The following is a 24,838-nucleotide window of genomic DNA, read 5'->3' as shown; positions in this document are numbered from 1 at the left end:
AAATCAGAGTCCTTATGTATATATTTTTCGCTCTCTTAATGTTTGAAAACACTGCTTAAATACATTCCATATTATAAGTTTCCATTTTGTGTCAAAAAGTTTCAATGACATGACTAAAATTGCATCAGGTCTGCCCTGAAGAATGTAAAAGTTATCAAGGGGTTGTGATTTTTCCAGTGATAATTCAGTGGCTGCTGTGTCTGGTGTGTGCTTCCATCTTCTGAAAGCTGTACATCCAAAGTGGGGTGGTCAGTCAATCAAATATACAGAAGAAGGTAAAGGTCACAGTAGTGCAGAATACTAAAAGTATTACGCATTAGAGCCTTGACAAATCATTCTCATGACAGTGATTGTAAAAAAGAGCAGAAAATGTCAGAAAATTAATCAATTCTCATGAGACCCACTGTAAGAATTATGGAAAAAAAAGCAATGTAACCCCCTCAGTGCTTTCTGAAGTTCTGATTTTCCCGTTTCCCTCCAAGAGGGGAAGCTGCAGTTCAGTTTCACATGAGGTGCAGGTGCCTTTTTGGATAGGAAGCCAACTGTGAAATACACAGCTGGGTTTGCTGTGCATCAGCTTGAACAGGAGTGCTCCTCTTACAGATCTGGGCACAAATTTGGGATTAACATTTCTGTCTGCTTCTAACGGAGCCCCTTGGGTCTAGACGAGAAGTCTGGCAGCTCTTGGGTCATCATCTCCCCGTGTGGATGGAGGATATGAAATATCCCAGGTACTTGATGGGAAATGTTCACATTAAAAATGTTTCCAGTCTTTCAGAGGGATGTCAGGGAGCATAAGATCAGGACAGAGGTTATGAGTGGGGCGAGAAACTTAAATAATGGAGACAGATGTGGGATGAAAGCATCTGGAACTCTCCCCGTGTTTAAAGCAGAGCCCCAGATTTCATAAGAATCGGGGCTCTTGCTACTGTCTAAATAAGTGTGAAATTAGAGAGTGACAACCTGTTGCTTCTGTGAATTGTTCCACAGAGTAGCAGGGATGTTTTGATGTTTGGAGGTTTTAATCTTGTTTATGCTCATGTGAACTTTTGCATGAAATTGTATTTTAAAGTGAGGTGAGCGAGCGCACCATGTTAAACAGAAATTACCTGGATTGCAAAATCAAGCTGTCAGGAACTCAGAAAAATTTGTGCAACGCTCATTCTGATCCCTTGAGCATTTGGCAAAGTCTTTAAATGACATTACCAGTGTTTTTCCAGCATCACTGCCTGGGTGGTGACGGAGCATCCTTTGACCTGTGTGGGGTGAAGGGACCTGTCTGTGGCTCTGTCCCCATCCAGCAGCTGCACAGGGGGAAGTTACCGGGGGAATATTTAGGGACTGCACAAAAGCAGGGCATCAAGTCCTTCCAGAAAAGAGTGTGACATTTTCAAGATGACTGGAGCTTCTCTGTGAAGGATGAATTTCTCACAATTCCTGATAAATATGAGTAATACTTGTTAGGAGTTTTTCCCCCTCAGTAGGATTCTTTTGCTGTAGTATAATGTTTTTGACATTTTGATGTGGTGGTATTTAAAAATGTTAGGCCACTCAAAATTTTTTAAGTATTGTCTGAAATGTTTTGATGAGGATCATCTTCAGTAGTTTCTAAATTTTTATTAACTGAATGTGGTTAGAGAATCCAAGAATCCCGTATTGGTTTGGGAGAGACCTTAAAGGTCATCCCATTCCACCCCCTCCCATGGGCAGGGACACCTTCCACTAGACCAGGTTGCTCCAAACCCCATTAAGATAAATCAAGGAGTCTTCGTTTCCTCCTTTGTCTTGATCATGCAGCATGATAAATCCAGAATTTCAAATGTTCTCCTCAAAAAAAAAAAAAAAAAGCAAAAAAAAAACCAACAAACCAAACACAGTTCTTGCTGTCATTTGTCAGTTTTCCTGTTGCAAAACAGGAAAGAACGTATTTTTGAAATATGATTGTAATATCAGAACAACTGGCTGCAGGTGTAAGAACAGCTGAAAGAAGCTCCAGTGTTGTGATGCATTTCTTGGCTCCTGGCTGCATTTCAGCTGGGCAGTGCCAGAGGGGTGTCCAGGATTTCAGCCTGGGCTCTGGGGTGATGCTCCCACAGCCCAGCCCACCACAGAGCTCTCCAAAATCCATCCCCAGCCTGCAGTGCCCAGTTACTCACCAGTTACTCACCAGTTACTCACTGGTTCCATCCTTGGGCTCTCAGCTGGTGCACACTGGAGGATTATTGTGGCCATTCCCAGGGTGCCTTCACTGACCACTGAAAACAGGACATGCACTGGAGCTAAACCTTCCTGCTGCTGCTGGTTGAGTCTGTTCACAAACATGGAAAACATCTGCAGGAACAAGACTTAGGAGTTTGGACCCATCTCCAAACTGCTTTAAGACTTTGGGCATTTTACTGTTCTTATCCAAGAATTCAGTTTCACTGTCCTTTGTGTAGTGCTGGGTTTTATCTCCATATTTATCACTAAGTATGGATGATTTATTTCAGCTAGAGAAGCCTTCACTTCCCAGCCTGATTTTTAAAATTAATTAATTAGTAAGGTTTTCCAGGCATTCTGAAATGTAAAGCATATTATATGTATTCACTTATTAATTTTAATTAAAGTGAGTGTTCATTTTCAGTCTTGGAAAGCCTAATTTGTTGGAGGTTTCAGGATTGTTTTCACTGTTGGCAATATGGTCTCTCATACTGACATTTCATAGTACCAGATATTTTATCATTGCTGTTTTAGCACAGCATGCTTGACCCATAGCAGCTTTGAATGCAAATAATAAACAAGCCAATGCACAATGCTTGACTGTTATACTGAAATAATATGGCACAGCTAAACTGGGTTTCATTTTTCCTTTTGAATATTATTAATTGCAATGTGTTGACTGTTAATTTAATTAAATGTTTTGTTTTAATATAAAACCATTTTTCAGTTCACTGACTCACCATTTCATTTAATTAATTGCAAACCTCAGGATTTGATTACTCATAGTTCTCCTTTAGTTAATTTACTTGTTCACAGTTTTGACAGAAAAGCTTTCAAACTAATATGAAGGAGAGGCACAGTCTGACTAATCAGGAAACTGGAAAAAAATAGCTGTAGCTGGAGTATGAGATTAGCAGACACTCAGGGTCACCTGAAAAGCTCAGAGCCCTTGTATTCACCACCAAAATCCAATTTTCAGTGGTTAAATGTGCAGGAGTCACTTGCACCCAAGACACCAGCAGAATGTAGTTGAGTTTTGGATTCTTACCCAAACACCAGAAAGTATTTGCTGAGGGATAAATTGTGACATTACTGGGGGCAAGGGACACTGTCCCCTGTCCCCTGGTGCTGGGGTGGGTCAGCACTGCCCTGGGATGGGACACGGCACACAACCTGTGACCTTGGGGCATGCAGGGAAAATGCTGCTTCTCCTGAAATAATTCCTGAGGCTTCACTGAGGAACACCCTTCAGCAGTCTGTGATGGCGTATGAGAGTAAACAATTAATGACCTGGTGGGCTGCAGACCAGGCTGGAGGAGCCTCTCTGGGGCTCACAGGCTCTGAGGTGACCCCGAGTGTCTGCTCATCTCATACCCCAGGATGGAGTTTGGCCCTGGTTTGGGTCCAGACCCTTCATTTGAAAATGGTTTCCTTCTCAGGCCTGATCTGTCTGTCCAGAATGCAACTGCAGAATTTTCCTCCAGTGCAACCTATGCATGAAGAGTGTGGTTGGTGCATCCTTGCAGGGTTATTTTGGTTATTTAGGTAAACATTTGGTTATTTATTACATGAACCCCTGTGCTGTGCAGCAGAATTCATCAGAGGGAGGGTGCAGAGTGTCCTGGCTGGGCTGGGCTCTCAGAAGGCAGGTCACAGATGGCAGCTGGTGGTTGTGCCTTGCACACCAGGAGCTCCTGAGCAGCTGGGATGGGGTCCCTGTGCAAGAACACAGCTCCCAGATTCCTTGTCTCTCTCAGAGATCCCACCAGGAGCTGCTCCCTGCCAGCCCAGGTAACTGGGGATCCTGGAGAGCAGCAGCCCCTCCGTGGGGCTGTGGGCAGCCTTGCCAGGAAACCCTCCTGGCTGTCCCAGGCTGATCCTGTGCTGTGGTGCTGTGAAGGATGTCCCTGTTTGACAACAAATGTCTACAGTTTATTTCCTGGGTGTTCCCTGACTGGTCACAGCTGGCAGAAGATAACTGAAGAAAGGGAAATTCAAAGTGTAAATGGGCAGGAAAAACCAGAAGCTTTGAAGTGTGTAATCCAGCACGTGGGTTTTCCTAGCAATCCTTTTTTGGTTTTTTTAGGGGGAAGTGGAGGGACAGATGTAAACCTTACAGCAGTTCCCAGGACATTTTTCAAAGTGAGGTGCTCTAAGTGAGATTCTTCTGTTGATAATGATTCATCCAAGAGGATGGAAATTATTCTTCAGTTCTTTGTAGATCCTTAGATAAGTCAGTCAAAGAACTAACAGCTAGCAGAACTAACAGCCCTCTTCTCCACAGCTAGCCCGAGCTGAGTCAATTATAGAAGAGTTTTATTAATAGTTAAATTAAATAATAGCTCCAGTAATATTAACCATGGTGCTACTTAATTGGAGACTGTGCCAATGCTGCCTGTTTTCTGTTTTCTGAATAATTTCAATCAGCAGCACCCCCTTACTGCTGAACCCATTTGCTTTAGCCTCAATTTTGTTATCTCTCAGGGATGCTGAAGAAATAGTACGTTGTCTTTAAAGTGCCTCAGAGAGAGTCTGTGACTTTCAGTTCAAGTAAGAAATTCTACAGACTGGGAGCAAGTGAGTGAGGGAATAAAGACTTTGCAGACCCTGAGTTTGGGGATGACCCCAGCCTGTCTCCAGGCTTGTGCCTGGCTGTGCAGGACCTTGGTGCTCTCTGCTCTGGGGCTGTGTTTCACTCTGCAAACTTCAGCTGCTGGAGTGGAGTGACTTTGGTGTGGCAGATGGCACAGCAGAGTTTTCTGATCCATCTCTGTTTCTTGGCTGGTGTCCTTGTGGCAGCTGTGTCTGGTTAGGGAGCTCAGAAACGCCTGACAATAATTACCTTTAATTTCTGCAGGCCGCATCGTGGAGATTTGGGGACTGAGTTTATTATTTTCTGTTTGTTCCGTGGTACCTTTCTGCCCTCATTGCACTTCTGGTACAACTCTTCAGTGGAAGGTTTTGGGAGATTTCTCTTTTTTTTTTCTTTTTTTTTCTCCTTAATACAGTGCCCTGAATAATTTTTTCTCTTGTCATTTCTCTGAACATTTTGCTAAAGATCTGAATTTTCTTCCATTCCCTATTTAGCTCCTTATAAATAGTGTCTTTACTGTTTTACATATTTAATTAAATTTCATGGCTTCCAATATATATCAAGAACCTGTATAAATACTGACCCTGATGAAAACAGTGGAATATTGGTTTATCTGTGCATCCCTGGGTACATAAAAATGATAAAATGTTAGAATAAAAAAAAAGTCCATGTTCCAACACTCTATTTTTGTAACCATTAAAATGTATGTGAAATCTTTGCAAATTGATTAAAAATAGCAAGTGAAAAGGTGCCTGGAAATCTTGAAAACAGTCAATTCCTCAGAACTGTGATGATGCTTAGGTTTTTTTTTACTTCCTGAAAAGGATGTAAAACTCACTCAAAGAGCAATCCCGCTTCCTCTCCTTAAGAAAAAAAAAGTGAAAAAGTTTGCAGACTATTTCATCTTCTCCAGAAAGTGTGTGGAGAGTTTTATCATTGAAGATGTATTCTGTGATGGATTAAGTGAGAGTGTCTGAGATAAAAACAGGAGTTTAAACACCAGGATTTTATATCTGCTTGATGAAAAAGCTGTAGCATTTGTAAAAGAACTTTAAAGGGTGTTGAAAAAAAATTACAGCATAATGGTCTTTTATGTGAAGTGAGGGCTGCATTAAATAACCTAAAAGACAAAAATATTGGTGATAATCAGAATATCTTTGCTGAACTTGACCAAATTGCTGCATCCATGTGTGATAAAAGGTCCCTCTCCATGCAGTCCTGGACTGCTTCCTTTGTTAAATCTTTCTGAAATAATGAGAACTTCGTGCAGCCCTTCAGAGGAGCAGCAGAGCTTATCTGAATGTCAAATTCTTAGCAGCATTTAGAAGAGTGTTGTAATTTATGGATGGGGTGTGGAAATTATTAGTTCCCTTTAATCAGTATCTAAATCTCTCAGTAAGCAATGCTTTCCAGAAGCAGATTATTTAATTCTGGTTTGATGTGTGATATTTTAGTGGGCTGCTAGAACAGGCACCACAACCACAACAATCATGGATTTTAATAAATTAAATCAGTGATTTTGTGGAACTAGGTAGCAAATAATAAAAGCAAGTCCTGTACTGAAGGGAAGAATAAACCCATTAAATCCATAACTGAGTGAATAAACAGTTGTACCTGTACAGATATTTTTTGTTTTGTGCCTGTATCTCTTGGATTTTCATGCAAGAACCTCAGATTATTTTCAGTCACATCTTGCCCAGAATAAAAGTAATTTGGTACTGTCTGGAAGAAAATCTGGCTCTTTATTTAGTGACAAAGCCAAAATGATAAGACTTAAAAACTTCACACTTAGGAAAAAAAGATCCTGGGAATCTAAATAATCTGTATTAAAAATATAATGATAATTATGGTAACTTGTAGCCTGATGTTACTCTGCTTCTTCTCTTTTACTGTTGGAAATTAATTGGGTTTTAGTAATTTCGAAACCTTCTACCAATACCCTTCTTAATTCTGTGAATTTCTGCTGGTCTTAATGGTCTCTTAAAAGTGGGATTTATTCTGTAATTATCCAAATTCTGTTTTTCTACACATTTCCACTGTAATGTTTTCATGTTGCAATAATATTACTCCAAATCAGCAAATTCCCAGAAGGACAAAAAGTATTTGGATGCTTAATAGAACAATGAATGCTGTGCTATTATATATTAATTTGCTTTGAACTGTTGAAATTAACGAATACTGTATCTTACTCTGCATGTGGAAATTTTGTTGCAGCTAAATAAGTCAGGCAGAAAGTGATCAAAGTGACAAGGTGATCAAAGTGACGGGAAATTATATTTAAAAGTATAATCAAAAGGGATACCATTAAATAAATATTTCTTGTGCTGTACATGTTAAAAAGAAAAATAAACATGAAAGATTTTTTTTTTAAAATTCTTAGAATGGTGTATTGAAGTGGCTTGACTTTAAAACAAATATGGTGTTCAGGGTTAGCATTACTTAACTGGACTAAGAATGACCATTGAATTTATGTGATTTTTTCTTACTGAAAAGGAAATGTTCTGTTCATATTTGTAGTGCCACATTGTACAATCTGACATTGCATATTATTTATTTATATTTTTCCAGGTCTGACAGCAGCTGCCATGGCAGAGGCTATGAAGCTGCAGAAGATGAAACTTATGGCCATGAACAGCCTTCATGGAAGTGGGAGTCAGAATGGAACAGAGTCAGAAAATGAAGAGCTCAATTCTAATGCAGGTAAGGGATGCTGTGCCCCTGGGCTGCCCTGGAGCTCTCAGCACCTGGATCTCAGATTCTTGGGCTCTTGTATTTTGTAAGCTTTGCCCTACCAGTGCTAAATCAAAACTAGTGCTCTCACTCCTCCATATTCCTCCAGTTCTCCCCCTCAAGCTCCCTTCACTAATTGTTTGAAAAATACTGGTGAAGGACCATCATCATTAGGGTTGCACACAGACCTTTTAAAGTGCTCCCTAAATCCATCTGGACTAACAAAAGATTTCTCCATTGGCATTGACACTGTCTGGGGTTTTCCAGTAAATGATGGAAAGTTTCCAAAAGGTCAGGCTGTGGGAACTCCTGAGTTCCACAGGTCACCGGAGAAAGGTAAGGCAGGGAATGCTCCGTCACCAATTTATGGCTTTTCTGCATTTTGTTCTTTCCTTGGATGGGTATTTGCAAAGCCCAGCTGTGCAGGGGGTTTGTGATGATCCTTGGCTGTGGCTGGAGTCACCTTGGACAGGAGGCCCTGGCATGGAACACGTTCATGTGCTACACAAACATTGATACAGATTTGAACTAGGCTCCCCAGGTCCCAGCTCCCCAAGAACAGGGCTCAAAGGTGAAGTCAAAATGGATCCTTTCAAGAGGAAATCTTTGTTTATGCTGGTGTCCTTCCAGGTGAATGGAAGAGATTTTTCCTTGGTCAGTGTAGGGAACCTGGAATGAGACAGATCCATTTTGTCTCTGATACCTGTTTCAATAAAGTCAGTTTCCCTTGGCCTCTCTTTTTACTGCATCCCACACTTCTGGCACTTGGGGAACAGATTTTGTTGGTTTCCATTGCCAGTTCAAGAGAGAGGCACAGAGTGATGCCTGTGGCATCCTGCCCTCCCCTCGGCATTCCCGGGCTCCGGAGGCAGCTCCTGCCTGCTGTGTGCTGCATGTGCATCCTCCCATCAAAATGGTAATTTATTAGACCAATAAAGCAGCAGCTGGGAGGTCTTAGACTAATTTTCTAAAGGAATAACTTTGAATTCATGACAAATTATGCACAAAGCAGTCTTTCCAAAAGTGGTGTTGCCTTTTGCTAATTTTGTGTACTCATCTGTATTTGAAGAAATCTGGCTTCTAACTCATGCATTAAACCTTTCCACAGCTTCCTCTTCTGTAGGATGTGTTTCTTATTCACCTCTCAGACCCTAATCAATTAGTGCACATTGAATTCAGAAAAAAAAGCACTGAAAATTCCTATTTAGTGGTTGTAACTTAAATAGTTTGTATAAAGTTCAGAATGAATTCTGAAAGTTCACTGAATGCTAACAAAATGACTGAAGATGGAATTACTACGGAAGAGTAAGGAAGCTTCATACAGAAAAGATGTAGGGTTGGTATGGGGGTTTTAAAAGCTGCTGTACAAAAGTTTAATTTAAACGCTCATGGTTTTGTGTGTTACCTGGAAGTGTAGAATTTGTGTACCTCATGTGGGGAGAACCTACATTAATGTGGTTATTTTGGGTACCTCGTGGAACAGGAAATGTTTTAGGGACTGTCACACCAGCCTTTGGACAGTGCATCAAGGGTGTGCACTTTACAAGGGAGTTTTCTGTGGTTTAGGAATTCAGTGAGTTCTACAACCAACTCAAGGCCAATTTGAATATTTGGAAAAATTCCCACTGACTTTAGTTACAGTGGGACCCAAGAATAAGAGTGTGGTGGCAGTTTCATACAGATCTTTCCTCAGTTCTTTCCCCTTTCCATTGCCTGGTGCAATAAAATTGCCAAGAGGAAATTTTCTGGCTTCAGTGCCAGTGTTGCTTGCAGAGCAATGGGTCCTTATCAGAAAGAACTACTACTAATCCTATTGAAAATCACAATTTCCCCTCTTTCCAATATGTGCAACTTGAGTTTTGGGATAATTTTTGTAATGAGTGGATTCCTCCTTTATTGCTGGGTCACATTACAAAGATTGACATTGAGCAGGATGTGTCAAAATGGAAAACCACCATGAAAAGAGTGGAAAAGGTACATTTTACCAAATAAAATAACTGAACAATTATCAAACACTCACTACAGGAAACTCCTTGGTGTGGCATGAAGAGAGTGGGAATTTTGTTTAGAAGTTAATACACAGGTTTTAACTTTGATCTGCTGTGAAGGGAACACCAGGATAATTCCGTGTGCATGAAATCTTCACCAACTGTTTGCTTTGCTCTAGACTTACAGGTTAAATGACTATTAAAAATAAAATGGGGATGTGAAATGAGGAAGAAAATTGAATTTTGAATTTTTTTTTCCTAAGAAGAGGTGGAAAGGAACAGAGCAAAGGAGTCAGAAGCCTCATAAGTGAGAAAAACATTTTATTTTAGGAGAGAGACCTACAGTTTCTTTGATTTGAGGTTGTGTTTAATAGCTTCTGTAATGGCTGCAACATGACTCTGCATCTAGATTTCAGCATGAATAACAACCTGTTCGTGTTTCATTTAGCTCCAAATGAGAAATTCTGTGTTTTATTGTTTTAGGAAATTAGTCTGTGTACTATTGCTCCTGGAACTTTATAATTAATCACTAAAGGTTATGGCTGTGGAGAGTTTGTGGGAAATAGATGTCTGAATGATTATAATTGTAGCTGTCAAATCAGAAATATGGTTGTACAGAGCTGGGGACCTTTTGCTTCCTTTGATTTTTTTTCTTTTTACAGTAACAAAGACTCAAAGGATTGCAGTTTTACTTAAAACAATTGAGTTGGGTTTTTACCTCAGTGTTATGCATTGACTTCCTACAATGCCACTAAATATTTCACTTTTGGATATGTGCTTTCCTGCTTGTCCCTCAGTCTGATAGATGAGCGGAATAGTCTCTTTTTGCTGTTGTTTATTTTAAATTAAAAATGTAATTGAGCAGTATTAAGTCCTGAATCTTTATTGCCAGATTTTTTTGCAAGTGTGTCATTATATACAGGCCATTAGTGCAATAAAAAAAAAGTGTTGAGGATGTCTTGGCATATTCATCTCAATCCCCATCTGTATCTGGTGAAGTATGAAATAATTTTGGTTTGCTTCTTACTGATGCCTAGCCTGTCACTTCTACAGTTTCTTCCTCTGTGCATCATTATGATGATGGAAACTTTTAAGAATTCTCTGTCTGAAGCCAGAATTCGTCCTGTCAGTTTAAAGTCTGAGCTCTTAACTCAATTTAACACAATCAGTGACTAATTCTTCAGATATTATAGTGCTCTCTAGCAAATTGCAGGTGTGGAATTGAACCTTACAAATGTGTCTAAGGGACAGGGGGATAAATGTGCCACTTCTTTTCTTGCTTCCAATCCAGCTGGTGGTTTTTTGCCATCAGGTCCTACCTATCTCTTCATGACATTGCCATAATCTCAGTATGGATGGAGTTTGGTACTGGGATATTCTAAATAATTTACTAAAAATAAATGCTGCAAGAGTTAATACTGAAAATATAGGGGGAGAAATTCCCCAAAAAGTTTTAATTTTCAGATTTTTTTAAATTGAAGCAATGCTTTAGTTCACAGTGCTGTGAAGAATGCTGTTATGCATTTGTACATTGATGTCCTCCTTCCACTCTCTCTGCAGAAGAGAAAGAGATTTTTTTTGCACCTTCCTACTCATCATATGAAGTGTTGAAGCAAAACTTCTCTGGCAGTTGAAAATCTCCTCTTTAATGTGGCACTGGAGCCTCTCTGGCCCCACAGTCCAGCCAACCTGGGCTGGCTCTTCCTTGGGGCTGAGTGTCCCTCTCCATCTTGGGTGGGAGCTGGGCAGGAAGGCTGAATTCGTAGAACCAGGCAGTTTGGGACAAAAGTCCTGGATATGGGAGAAATCCATCCTCTGGAATCTCAAATTCCCAGTGGCCATAAGTGTTTTGTGATCTGCTCCTCCTTCTTTGGCTTCTCCAGGTGAGTCCTTGGAGAGGTCACTTTTTGCTGGTGGCACCTGAGGGTTGCTAGGAGTGGTTGTAGCTTTTGCTCCTCTTGGGAAATGAGTGACTCCTGCTCACTCCCAGCCCAGCCAAACAGCTAGATCTGTTTTTTTCTGTATTTTCTGTAGAAATAAGATAAATAGAACAAAAGCTCTCTGGTTGCATAGAGGTGTTGACAAAGATGAGCTCCTTCATCGTTGTCCAGCACTAAAACCAGGTGAAGTGTGTTCTGGAAATTAGCATCTCATTGCTTAGGGGGATTTGGAACTTAGCTGAAATCTGAGCTTCTCTTTTTAATGGCATGGCAGCAGGTGATGTGTACAAGTGTGAGATAGGATAGGTTGTAAAATAGAGACTGGGTGATGTTACCTGGACGTCCCTCAAGCTGCCTGAGCCAGGAGGGATCAGTGCACGGCAGTCGTGACAGGAGCTGTGTGTGCAGAGCCTCAGAGCAAAGAATAAAACAGGTATTTCCTTCTGGTGGCTTTTGGAGTTAGCATGCATGATTTAAGAAATGTGTTTTGCTTTCCCAGGAGAGATATCAAACAGTACTAAGTGTTTCGGTGGTATTTCCTTAGGAAGTCAAAATGTTATTCTGTATGTAGAGGCTTGTTGCTTAATTTCCAGACAAGGAGCTAAGTTAGGCAGAAAAGAAAGGAAAAACACCCGAGCTTTTGGCATATGAGGATCAGAGAAAAAGCTCTCTCATAGAAAAAAAAAAAGTGTTATCTTTTTATCCTTCTTTCCCTTCAGTACCTGCCATGCAGTTTTCTCACAAATGCAAACATCCTTCACAATCTGTTTAAAAAACCACAAATACATCACTCGGAGGAATATTTAAGGAACCATCAGGAGGGAAAAAACTCATTGGTTTAATGGAATGCTGTCAAGGAAAATCAGCATCACAAACGACACAGGGGCAGAATTGATACTTTTGCACTGACATGTTAAAAGAAAATCCCATGCATTATTTAGAAAACCCAGAAATCTGTCAGCTGTATGATTGCCGAGTTAGCAGAAGCAGGAGGATGCTGCTCAAGTTGAAAAGAAACGCGTAGGCACAGATCCATATTGTAACCTTTCATGTTCTCCACCCACCATGAATACCCAGCTATTACACGGTCAGCATTTTTTAGTTTTTCTCTTTTAAAATTTTCAAGTGCTTGAAAAGTCAAAAGAGGTAGGTCTTTTCTCTAAAAAGGAGGATGCCAAGGCTGTTATTTTATTGTAAGAATGTAAAAATGACAGGACCAGAGAACAGGTTTTTTTAATCCTTGAGTACCATGTAGATTTCATGAAGTAATTTTTCCTGTTGTTAAGGCAAGTATTTTTGTGTTACTTGAGCAGAGAGTTATGCTTTTTCTGAAATAGTTATGAATTTTCTTAAATTGTCCTTTGGCCAGGAGGGGTATGTGCAAGAGAGAAGCAAGAGAGGATTTAACATGTTTTGGGTTTTGTGCTGTCTCATCCAAAAACCAGACTCGACTCCAGCCCGAGCAGACACGTTAAAACATTTTATCCTAAAAACTGAGACCTCTGTGCTATTTTTGTGGGTAGTACGAGTGCTGGTGATGGTGAGGAGGCAGGTGGGAAGGTGAGGAGGCACACAGGGGATGTTTGGCCCCGTTGTGGGGACAGGATGTGCACAGGGGGGTTTCACCCAGGGACATCACACCCGAAGGAGATTCAGGGCGTGGTGACACTTGGTGATTTCAGGATGTGCTTCCATGCTTAGCCCTGGAATTGTGCTTTCATTGAACCCACGTGGAAGTGATGCTGAAGTTTATTTAAGCTTTTCCAGTGAAAGTGGAGTGAAGCAGCGCAAACATTCTCATGCCATGGGGGCTTTAAAAAGCTGTCCCCAGTGCTGCTTGTCAGGAAAGATCCATGAGTGGGGAGTGACAGGAGCAGAGAATTCCCTGGGATGGTGTCAGTGCTGCCTCCCTGGGGCCAGGCACTGATAATCCTGGAAAAAAAGGTGGATGTGCTGTTGTATTTTTAAGATATAACTCCTCAAGCATTAACCAGGAAGAGAAATGTTTGTTTGGGTCAGTTGTGCCTCGTTTGCACTGTGCTGTTTTCTCTCCTGTTCCTTCCTCCCCTCAGTCATCCCAAGAACCCCCCAATCTCCACGTGGGAAGCTTGGAAATAAGATGCAGATATCTATTTCTTTGGCAGATTGTGGTTTTTTTGAAAGTGAGTGTCAGTGGATATTTTGTGCTGTGTTACCCCAGCACTGGGCAGGATTTAGTACCAAGAATTTTAGGAGGCTTTAGTGAAACCTCAGTTTCAATGGAGTGCAAAAATGATTTTTTTTTTCTGCAAACTTACCTTAATGTCCTGTTTTAGATACATTCTTAAGCAGTTACCTATTGAATGCATGAGAACAATTTAACTGTATTTTTTAAGTATTCATTTAAAATTGAACATAAATACTTTATAGTAAATGTAGATAATGATTCACACATAATGGTTGACACATCAGCTAATATTTATATTTTTGGATTGACTGACACCCAGCTCTGAGAAATGTGAAGTAGCTCTGGCTTTAGTTTTAAAACTGATAAAGGAGATATAACTCCAGAAGAGTTTTGAAAATTAAGTTATCTGCCTTCTTCTCTGTAACTGAGGTGTCTTTTTCTGTGAGAGGAATTCACTTTCAGGTTTTTGATACTCACCTTACAGATGATGAAATTAACTTTGTTTATAAAACATCCTGAGCTAATGTAAACTGGTTTAAAGATCAAGCAAATTTAGGTTTTATCTTATATTGGCTTCTTTTTAGGAAAGTTGGTATTAACTCATGAAGCTCTAGGTTATGTGAATGTTTTTTGAGTGGGTAATTCCCAAGGGCATGTTTTTAATGGATTCATGACAATTAGGTATTAGGTACTGCTAAGTGTTTACAAATGGAGAATATATATATACTTGTAAGTTTATATTTCAGCAGTTAAACATCTCACACAATCTGTTTCCTCGGCATATTTTGGTTGTTATTTTATTTGAAGTCAAAGAACTGTTGTTCCTTTTTTTTTCTCAGAATAAAGTCCTTTTTTAAAATAAAGACAGGGTTCCTTACTATGATTTCTGACTTCTGCTGGAACAAATCTATAGATTCATATCTATTAAAGATTCATATCTGTTAAAAAGCCCTGCCTAACACCAAACCAAATACCCCTGGGTGCACACGGTGTGATCATAAACAACCTCTCCAGATTCTTGCCATATCTGCTAGCAGAACTAAGTGCAGCAAAAGATAAACTAATGACAGAATGTAAATGGTATGGCTAAACGGAGGAGAATTGAGAGCTTTCACATGTCTGTCACCTTTCAGATCCTTTACAAATTTATAGTCTCAGAGTGCAGAGGTCTAAATCTTCAAAGCTTGAAAAACAGAGGTGCAGCATGAACTAATCTTCATTTTTTCCCCTATCTTCTTACAGCAGCACTAATGGAAATGTATTTTGTTTAATGACTCTGAAATCCTGTTTGTAATTAGATGTGGGAATTGGTCTTACTTTGTAACAGATGATACTGGAATAATAATATGAGAGATGCTACGCTGAGACCACTATCCTCCTAAATCTATATCATTTTTCATTTTATTGACAGGAAGTGTGTTCCTGGAACAAAGAGATTGATTTTAAAGAGTGGAAAAATAATGTCTAGTAAAAACTTGAATGAAAACATTTTAGCATTACTTTAAGTGTATCACAGGAGTATATTAACCCTTCAGCTATATTTTTAATTTTAGTAAGCAATCTTCTTATAGTTGTTGCTTTGTCACTGATGCAATCCTTGAATGAATGCACCAAAAGGTAGAGAACTTTAATTAATGATGGGGTGCATACAATTAAAATGCATATCATATTTCAGAAGGATTATTCAAAATAATTAATTTTGTCTGTTAAAACACTTTTCCAGTTGTAAATGAAGTAATTAGGAGTGGGCACAGAAGATGTGAGTAAGGGCTGAGCTCACACAGTCCCTTCAGAGTATTACTCTCTTTACTAGGTCTTGATGTCATAAATCATTTTGGCCACTCTAGAGCCAAGGCTACATTTTTTCCTTGGTTATAATTCTCATTTTTGTTGGTAGTAGTTGAAATCTGTGCCCCTACCAATGAGCTGAAGGAAAGCAGGTGGCTCTAAAGTGTCCCCATTAACACAAGGTCTCGTGTTCATCTGCAAGGCACGGGGGCTCCACAGCACTGTGGGGACTGACACTGATCAGAAACACACCAAATTTAGGGCTTTCTGTATAAAATTTTATGAAGAGCAAGGCAGATTGGATGCCCCACACTTCAAAAGGAAAACCATTGCAGTTGAGATGTTTTAGTAGGGTCCTGTGGCTGCTGGAGGACACGGTGTGGAGAGGTTGTACAAGGTGAGGAGGCACCTCAGCTGGGCAAGGGAGGGGAAAGGAATGATCCAGCTCTACCCTTCAGAAATGCATCTTCAATTTTATGTTAAAACATCCTTGGAAAAGCAAAGGCAGAGCCAGGAGCAGGCAGCAGGGCTCTGGCAGTGTGGGGTGCCAGGAGGGCTCAGGGATTTGCAGGCTCTCCACAGTGCAAGGAAAGGGAAATATCATGTGTCAGATATTTCTCCCCCCAGGTCCTTGTATGTAATTCTTGTTTCCACAAAATCTCATCTGCTGATTATTTTGCACAAAGTAACATGTTCAAACTCTGTTGGTTTAATTTGCCATTGCAGGTGTAAGGATGTGAGGAGTGCTGTAAAGAATTCCAGTAAAAGCAAGTATTAGTGATAGTTGCCTTTGTTAACAGTAGTGAGTCCACTTCAGTCTCACATTAATGATATTTTAACAATAGCAGGTACTTCAGTATTTTAATTACATTGTGAAGTCTGGAACATTCCTGTTCTTGTTAAGGCACATACAAGTTAGGATGAAAACTGGCATATTACCTTTGATGTGGGCCACATGCTGAGAGTCCCCCAAAGGATGTCACTGATAGTGATACAGCTGCCAACAGCAGGAGTCTCATGAATGACAATTTTAATCAGATTTAAAAAAAAGTCCTTTAACATACAGTTAATTTATGTTTGAGGCAAGAAATGTTTGTGGTGTGATTATTTGGAATATTTTCTCACTTAAAGGAGTAGCATTGATCCCCCCAGAATTTTCAGGCCGTGGGTTTGTAGTTAAGGATTCAGCACTAGATTTGTGCGGCGTGCCCCGAGCTGACATTTCTGCAGCTGAGATTCGGTAGCAGTTTTCCTTGCAACAGTTGGTGCTGTTGAAATGTCTGGCTGATCTGTGAATTTGATGAGACAGAAGTCACCGTGGTCTCCAGTAATTCTGCCTCTCCTTGCACCCACAGAGTACAAGGCATCCCTTAGTTGTGGAGCAGGGGCTGTGTGGGTAAGCAGGACACACATAGATCAGAGCCCTACTACTTTTTATAGAATACCTTGGCTCTCTTCAGCACTTAGATTCAAGTTTTATTTTCCTTTAATGAAGTTTTGATCTGTGAGAAAATCAGGATTATGCATTTATTTCTGTGATTTTACAGTAAGCATCTGACAGTTTTGCATAATAGGTTATGCTTTCTGCTCCATATTCTGTTTAAAAAAAGCTGGAATCCAAAGCTGTGAGTGACATTTTGGTAGAATTTTAGCAAGTACAGTCATTACCAAATTAAAAATAGATACAGGTGGGTAGTCTGTGTTTTTAGCTCCTTTTAAAAAAACCCCAACCCTTGACTGTATACAAGAGCAGCAGTTTATCGGATCATTATAATTACAATTAGGAAGGACCAGCAATGTTGTCTCAGACCAAGAGTAAATTTACCTTTATCCACCAGAGGCTTTAATTTCCATGGCTGTGACATCTTTTCCTCAAATGAAATTCTTACTCTTAATTTTTTAGAAGGTTAATTTAAATTAATAAGATCACTGAAGAGTATTAAAACGTGGTCCATTTAGTCCAGGAGAAGAAAATGTTACTGGCACTGTATAATTGAAGCTGCTAATTTGTCCATAATCTAAAGGAAAAACGCCTGGATTTTTAATACAAGTTTCAATGCTTTATTATTTTGGAAATCCAGCCAGTGTTATGCTAGCTGGTACCTAACTAATATGTATTTGTTGGCCAGTTGTGTGTTAGAGGAAGGCTCGCAGTGCAGGCAGTGCTGCTGTTGTGGGAGGGCACTGCAGGCTGTCCCTGCAGGCTGTGGCTCACTCCTGGCTCAGGTGGAAGGGTGGCTTCAGGACAGTTCCACCCTGCAGGGTGGCTCTGCTCTCCTGCTGCCCTTTGTGGTGTTCAGCATCATCAAACCCAGCACTTGCAGACTTGTTTCCTTACCATACTCCAGCTCTGCCAGTCTCACGTCTGACTGACAGAGCCCAGCTTAATTTTAGAAATGTCTTAGGCTTTCTGATCAGGGCCACTTTCCCAATGTTTTCCCTAAGTCTTCCTTGTTAAAAGTTCCTTGTTGCATCTTGTCCTGTACACTGTGGGTGCAGAGAACAATTTATTCCTCTTGATGACTGAACATGTTCTTTACCTAGTGAAGACAATTAGTGAGCTCCTGCCTGTTGTGCCTTCCCTCCAGTGACCAAACAGCCTGCTGTTCTGCAGGCCTCGCACTGAGGATTTCCTCATCCCTGCTCAGCACTCCCTGTGCTGCCCTGGCCCCTCTCCAGGTGATTCAGATCCTCCTGCTCCCCGCCCAGGGAATGCCTCGGTCAAGGCTGGTGTGCTGGACAGGAGTGTGGCAGGGATGAGACAGAGAATTCCTGCCATTGTACAGGCACTGATCTCCTGGAAACGTGTGCAGCTCATTCTGCTGGAATGTCCTGGCAGCAGCATCCTGCTGACCCCTGTCCACCTGCACTCTGCTGCAGACTCTAGGTATTTTTTTATTTATATTTTTAAAATTTAAGCAGGCAGTTAAACCCCATTCTGAGCTGAGGATGGCTATCCCAGCCTTTCCTCTGTCCTCAGCAGATTTTCACATTGTATCACTTAAATCTGCACAAAAGTTTAGAAACATTCTAAGAAAGATCCAGAATTTTGGGTAATTCTGCTGTGTACGCCTAGAATATAACCTAACATCTGCCCTTGACTGAGGAGCATTTAGTTCAGTTGAGTTTGGCCATTTTATGGTTCATTTTCTCTGTACAAGTTGACTGAAGGAACATTCTGAAGGTAAATTAAAATTGATAGCTGAAACTGAAAATCAGCATTTCCTGTCTCGATGCCGTGCATTTTTTAAGCTGTACACAGCCATCTGCAATTAATGCTCTTTGTTGTATATCTTCTGTATTTACAATATATTTGACAATAAAACCTTTTTTGACATTTAATCAGTAGCAGAGTTGTTCCACTCTCATTATATATTCATGAACTTTATCACCAAGACAAGACATAAATGTTGAGCTTCCCTTTAAGATCAGACAGGCATTGATATTTAAAACATTGAAAATTGGGGGGGGTTGTTGCTGTTCTACATTTGTGCAATATAAAAATTAGAATAGATTCTTCTTTTTAAGATGCTCAGGTTTGAAGGATGGAGACAGTGAAACTTCAGGACTAGTGAAACTGTGTAAGAGCTGTATATTCAATTACTGATCTCATGGGCCATCAGAGGCTGCTTTTTTCCCCTTTTCCTATAAAGCTTATACTATTAGTTAAATTTTGATTCATTTTCTTGAATTTCAGATGGAAGTTGGAAAGGCAGTAGGAAGAAATGTCTTGCAAGTTCTGTTTGTTGATTGACTGTCTCTAAGAAATGGATGTGAGGAGGATTTTGGCATTTCATCCTTGAGAAATATTCCCCCTCATTTGCAGCACCCTTTCTATTTTCCTGGATTTTCACAAAGTAGATATTTTTTGGAAGCTGAGTCCAACTTTATTCCCTTTCTCTGGAAAGTCTAAGATCCAGGCAGAAAAGTCATTTACAGAAAAACAGATAGTACAAGTAAGATCTTCAATTTCACTTTTTAAACACCAAGCATATCTGGGTATATCCTGTACGTTAAATGGCATTTCTGTGTCAGTGGGAGATTGAACTTTAATACAAAAATACTACTGAAACAAAAGGGAATTTGCATGAAACTTGCAGGTATCTTATATTTGGGAGGGTAATCTCTAATGAGCCTCTCTAAATTTAAACTCAGTGATTCTGTCTGTAGAAGAAATATTTGCATTGTTCTATTGCTCACAGCTGATACTGATTTTCTCTCCAGCTAACTAACAGCTCTTCTTTCTGCCTCAAATAATTACAGCCCAAACCTTGCCCCTGTACTGTAAATGGAAAATCCAAGTCATCAGGATAGCACTATACCTGCAGTTTGGATTTAAAAGAAGTATTTTATTTATTAGATGCAGTTATGGCACTGAAATAAATGGTTGGTGCAGTTATGTAACATCTCACCTTCAAAATTTAATCATCTACAAATGTAATTTATTTTTCATAAGCTCCTTGCTTTTTAATATGATTCATTAATTTTTTTTTGTCCTGTTGGTTGTTCATCTATTTTGAATGGAGACTCCAGGCATTTATTTTTCCTGTTCCTTAATGCTTGGTATGGCTGATGTAAAAATATTGTAAAATAATGTTCATATTATTGAAGTAATTTCATATTTAAAACTTTGAAGTTGCCCAGAGAGGTTGTGAACTCCCAGTCCCTGGAAGTGTCCATGGCCAGGGCTGGGAACAACCTGGGACAGTGGAAGGTGTCCCTTGGGGGGGACCCAAGGTGTCCCTTGGGTGTCCTTGGGGTGCAGGGGTGGCACTGGATGGGCTTTAAGGTTCTTTCCAACCCAAACCAGTCTGGGATTCTATATTTCTGTGTTATTTGAAGCACATGAGGTATGTGACAACAGTGTGGTCACAGCTCCCCCATTTTTAGTTATCTTAATTGTATACATGCAATAATTTCTAATTTAATTAAGACCAGCAATATTCCACATTAGCCTGTGTGTCAAAATCCATGCAGTATCCTATAAAAAAGTCATTAGTTTGGTAATATCAATTTAACAAGTTTTAGCTCATTAACCTTGACACCAGCAGTGCTGGAGAGGGGAACCTTTTGATATTGTTGTTCTCAGCATATAGCAGGGAGCTCTGGAAATGTGCTGAAATCCGTGGCCATTATCCCTGATCATCAGTTACGGCTGTGTGCTGGCTCTTCTGGGCAAACACCACAAATTACAGCTCTTCAAGTCAACTTAATAAATGGCTTAGCAGTTATACAACATCTCACCTTCAAAATTTAATCATCTGCAAATTGCAGAAATGCTTCTTCAGTTAGTTTTTTTTCTGTTCTGGCATTGTGTTTGAGAAATTACCGTTACCTTTGTAATGAAGTTCTCGGTTTAGCTTATAAATATTATTTAATATTGGTGCAGGTACCATTACAAAATGGGAAAAGGAGCAATCACTTAAAAGCAGGGGACAAAGAAATCAAGAAGAAACTTCAGCAGTCAAAAGGCTGTTGTGTATTGTAAATTTTCTTATACTTGTAGAATCAAAAAACCATGAGTGTTGAAAAAGACCTTGAAAATCATCGAGTCCAAATTGGTGTTGTCTGATTTGATGCCTCAAACGGGGTGATTCTGATTCTCAGAATTGAGAAGAAGCAGAGCAGAACTCATATTTAGCCCCATTGTTAATCACAGAGGCATTTGAACAGCAGTGAGAAGGGATTCTATAAAAATACAGGTGATTTCTTAGAATCAGCTTCCCCTAACCCCTTCCAGTCATCATGAGTCTGTCACTTTCTATGATTTGAGGGCAGCGTTTGGATGTAGAGAGAATGAGCACCCACCTGTGAGGAAGGGCTGTGTGGAACAGGGAAAGAAGAGAGTTAGAGCATTGTCTTCATGTGGAAGTGGGAAAACAAAGAAAGTTGAGTGTGGAAAACAGAATATTTTGTTGTCAGACTTCTGTCCTGGGTTTCCCTTCCCTTCCCCTTCGCCTTTCCCTTCCCCTTCCCAACAGTTTAACTCCAGCCAAATTTTCAGCCTCACTAAGACAAAACAAGGTCAATTTAAATAAACTTAAGTATATATATTTTATTTCCTCCTGGCATGTTTTTCTCATAAAAAGTGAGGGGTTATTTATTTTTTTGGCTTTTGTAGAAATCTAATCCGAAATGAAAAGTATATTAGCTAGAGTAAAATTGAAGTGTTGGTTGACCTCCAGGTAGTGGGGAAGAGCACGGTGTGGAGGTTGAGTGAGGTTTTTCATGTGCCCACTGTATTTTGTAGTTCTGTGAGTTTGAAAAGAGATAATTTCCAGTAATTTTAGCTTTGAGAATTTACAAAAGGTAAATTTTTGTTCTCTTTGTATTGTATAATAAAAAGCAGCTATGTTGAAAATTCATTACAAAATAAATCTATTAAATTATTATTCTTTTAAGATCTGTAACATTTGGCTTCTAAAATCTCCTCTATGCATTGAAACTGGGCTTTTGTCTTTATCTAATGAGCATTGTTCAAGTAATCCATAAAATAATTTTTTAAATAACTGATGACTGTATGGATGCAGAAAAAAAGTGCAGTTTTATGAAGTCTTTCATCTAAGACCTAATTCAGATAGAAACACCTGTACATGAAATCAGAAAATTAACATGTGCTGGGTAGTTGGGCAAACATGTCTGTAAGCCAAAGCTGCCTCTGCAAATATTGGATTTCTTTCTGAAGGGGATCTTGCATTATTTGACATTTATGAAAAACTGTCAGAGTTTTATCTGAAACATGTAGTGACAATTCTTATGGCAAATGTATGTTATTTTACATTTATGTTAAGCCTCATATGGGGGCATTTCTGCATGTATATGTATGAATGTATCTCAGTATATTTGAAATGAGGACTGCAAATCAGATTGCAGATTTGTGCCCTCTAATTTGGAGGTTTGTAGTCTGACCATGTTCACTTGAGATTTAAATATCTTTCAAGATATTCAAGCTTGATTACTTGGCCTCACCTTAATAATGTAGCTTAGAACTAAGGCTTTTATCTGGGTAGCTGTCTTTGTATTAGGACTAAAAATTCCTACTACTTCCAAGATGTTTTGTATAGTAAAATGTGTATTTAAAAGTTTCAAAGATTTTTTGACCGGTATTTTTAAAAGCTGGCATAATTTATAAAGTAGAGGCTCAGCTGCAGACTGTGGGGCATGGCTTTAGGGGGATCATGGTTAGGGGATGTTGCTTGAGCAATGACATGGATAGAGGATATTTGCAGCAAGGCCATCTGGAGCTGTGGAATGACCAAAGCTGTCTGTGGCACTGAGGGAACAAAATCCTTCACCTTTTGGCCAAAGCCCTGGGCTTTGGACACTGGGAGTGCCAAGCTGGAAGCACAGGTACTGAGCCACAGGTGTGCTGGGACAAAGTGCATCTCCTCAGAAACCTCAGCAGAGAGTGTGATCCTCTGTCCCTTTTCTTTTCACACGGAATCTCAGAAGTGAAAAACAGATCTTCAGGCTTCGCAAAGTAAAGAGCTTTGGGAAGAGTGTATTTGTCATTATGTTTAATTTGCACATACCTCACCAAAGAAAAGGCCAGGGGAGCCAGGCCGAGAACACAGCTGTACAGGCAGCTCAACTAATTGCCTCTCCATCCTCAACCTCATTTATCTTCATTTCTTCCCAATTATACCAAATTATCAATAGTCTCTGTTGCATCAGAGTCTTAATCCCCTTTATTCAGGCAGCATTAGATAGTGGCAGATGAATTCTTGGAGGGAGTCAGGGTAAACAGCCATGAAATGCCACCTCTGGCAGATGGCATTGCTCACAAGAAATGTGACAAAACATTTGGAATTTGTTACCAGGCATTGGTATGAGAAGGCAAGCTGTCAATATTTTTTTAAATGATAATCAAGGTGGTGCATACTTATACCACAAGCAGAAATGAATCCTGTCCAAAACCTCAAGCTTAGTTAAGTTCAGCTTGGCACTGAGTTATTCTGTTTTTTTGCAGAAGCCCTTCACTTTCTCTTATTAAGAAATAGTTCCACTTTATCTGGTATTACTATCAACATTTTAATAATGTTTGTTCTGATGGTAGTTGTTATTTATTGCTTTGTATAGCTCAGAAAGTAATTCTAGCTTGAAGATGTAGAGTATCCTTTACAGAATAACAAGTTTAGGAATGGTTTATTAGGCATTGTTGGTCAGTTGTGGTGGTTGGATCCTGCTCCTTAGAGAAGCTAATGCTAAACTCCCACTGGTATTCCTGGAGGAGAATTATTCTAGAGGTGATGGGAATACCCAGTGGCTAAGCTTGCAGAATGAGAAAAATGTTCTGAAAAGCAAAGATGGATTGAATGTGTGAGTTGGATCCAAGTGCTGTGGTAGGAACCTGTTCAGATATTACTGTGAGGACAAATGAAAGTGGTTGTGAAAGGAAGTACAAAGTTGGCTGCTAATGTAGTTCCAGGGGTTTTTGTGTGTTATTTTTAGACTGGCTCTAAATGAAACCCAAGTAGATGTCCTGCTGACATTTTCTGTGAATTTGGTTTACTTATGGGCTCTCCTGGTTTTGGCAGCACTCTCAATGTTTTGGAAGTCAGTAGTATTTAGTGCAAGGGATCAACTGCCAGATGTGAGAAATGGAATGAATGTGTACCTGGCCTGAGGTCCCACCCTGACACAGCTTGCTGGGGCTGTGCAAGGGGCTGCAGCCACTGATCCTTTGTGGAGACCTTTTTCTTTATAAAAGTGTGTTGGGCATCCCTCAGCAGCCTCTCCTTCTCTGGTAACATCTCCAAGAGTTTTGTGCAGGTGCTGGAAGTTTGGAAAACTGTCCAGCTGTATATTAAGGCCACAGATTTTATTTAATTCTTTCAAGCCATACTTTGCATTATATAGAGTTCTTTTAGTATTAGGAGATCTTGGAAAGATGATAAACACTTGATCCATTTATGTCACTGCAGATTAACTCAGCAGATTGCCGTCTGTAACTTGAACTGTTCTTAATAATTATTTCAAAGAAATAGTAAAAGATGAATTGTTGAAGCTCTAAGAACCTGATTTTGTAGTTACCTGTCTGCCCTGGATGTCAAGATATTCTCAAAGCCTCTAAGAATCAAACTAAACTATCTGCTGAGTTATAGTCATGGTAAAAATACAGTATTTTATCTCAGTGGTTCTTTCAGTAAGTTGTTAAATATGGGGAAATATTAAGTAATTTTTTTAAAAGGCAGAAAATTGTAAATTGTGATGAGTGAGGGTATGGGTGATTATCATCACTGGAATACAAATCCTGGTTCCCTGCTTGCTGCTGGCTGCAGTAGTGGAGTTCAGAGGGATGTATGTTTTATCCTTTCTGGCAGGCAGCCCTGCAAACTGTATTCAAGATCTGAAAGTTAAGCTGTTTTATTTCTGGCTTGTGCATCATCAACAGTAATAAAAACATGACAGACCAGAATTTTGACCTTCTTTC

The 24,838-nt window shown here is 39.8% G+C and overlaps 1 protein-coding gene across 6 annotated transcripts in view; it reads left to right on the top strand.

Annotated features, from left to right (window-relative positions):
• DACH2 (dachshund family transcription factor 2) overlaps nt 1-24,838 on the top strand; it is a 242,414-nt gene that overhangs the window by 151,502 nt on the left and 66,074 nt on the right. For all 6 annotated transcript variants that reach the window (XM_064426485.1, XM_064426487.1, XM_064426482.1 and 3 more), the window contains exon 3: nt 7,361-7,492. In XM_064426485.1, coding sequence (XP_064282555.1) covers nt 7,361-7,492 — 132 coding nt within the window. The remainder of the gene's footprint in view (nt 1-7,360; nt 7,493-24,838) is intronic.

The sequence above is a fragment of the Passer domesticus genome, chromosome 7 (genome assembly GCF_036417665.1).
Source record: "Passer domesticus isolate bPasDom1 chromosome 7, bPasDom1.hap1, whole genome shotgun sequence".
Lineage (NCBI taxonomy): Eukaryota > Metazoa > Chordata > Aves > Passeriformes > Passeridae > Passer > Passer domesticus.
The sequence above is the reverse complement of the archived record's forward strand: the minus strand, read 5'-3'. Positions and strand labels throughout refer to the sequence as shown.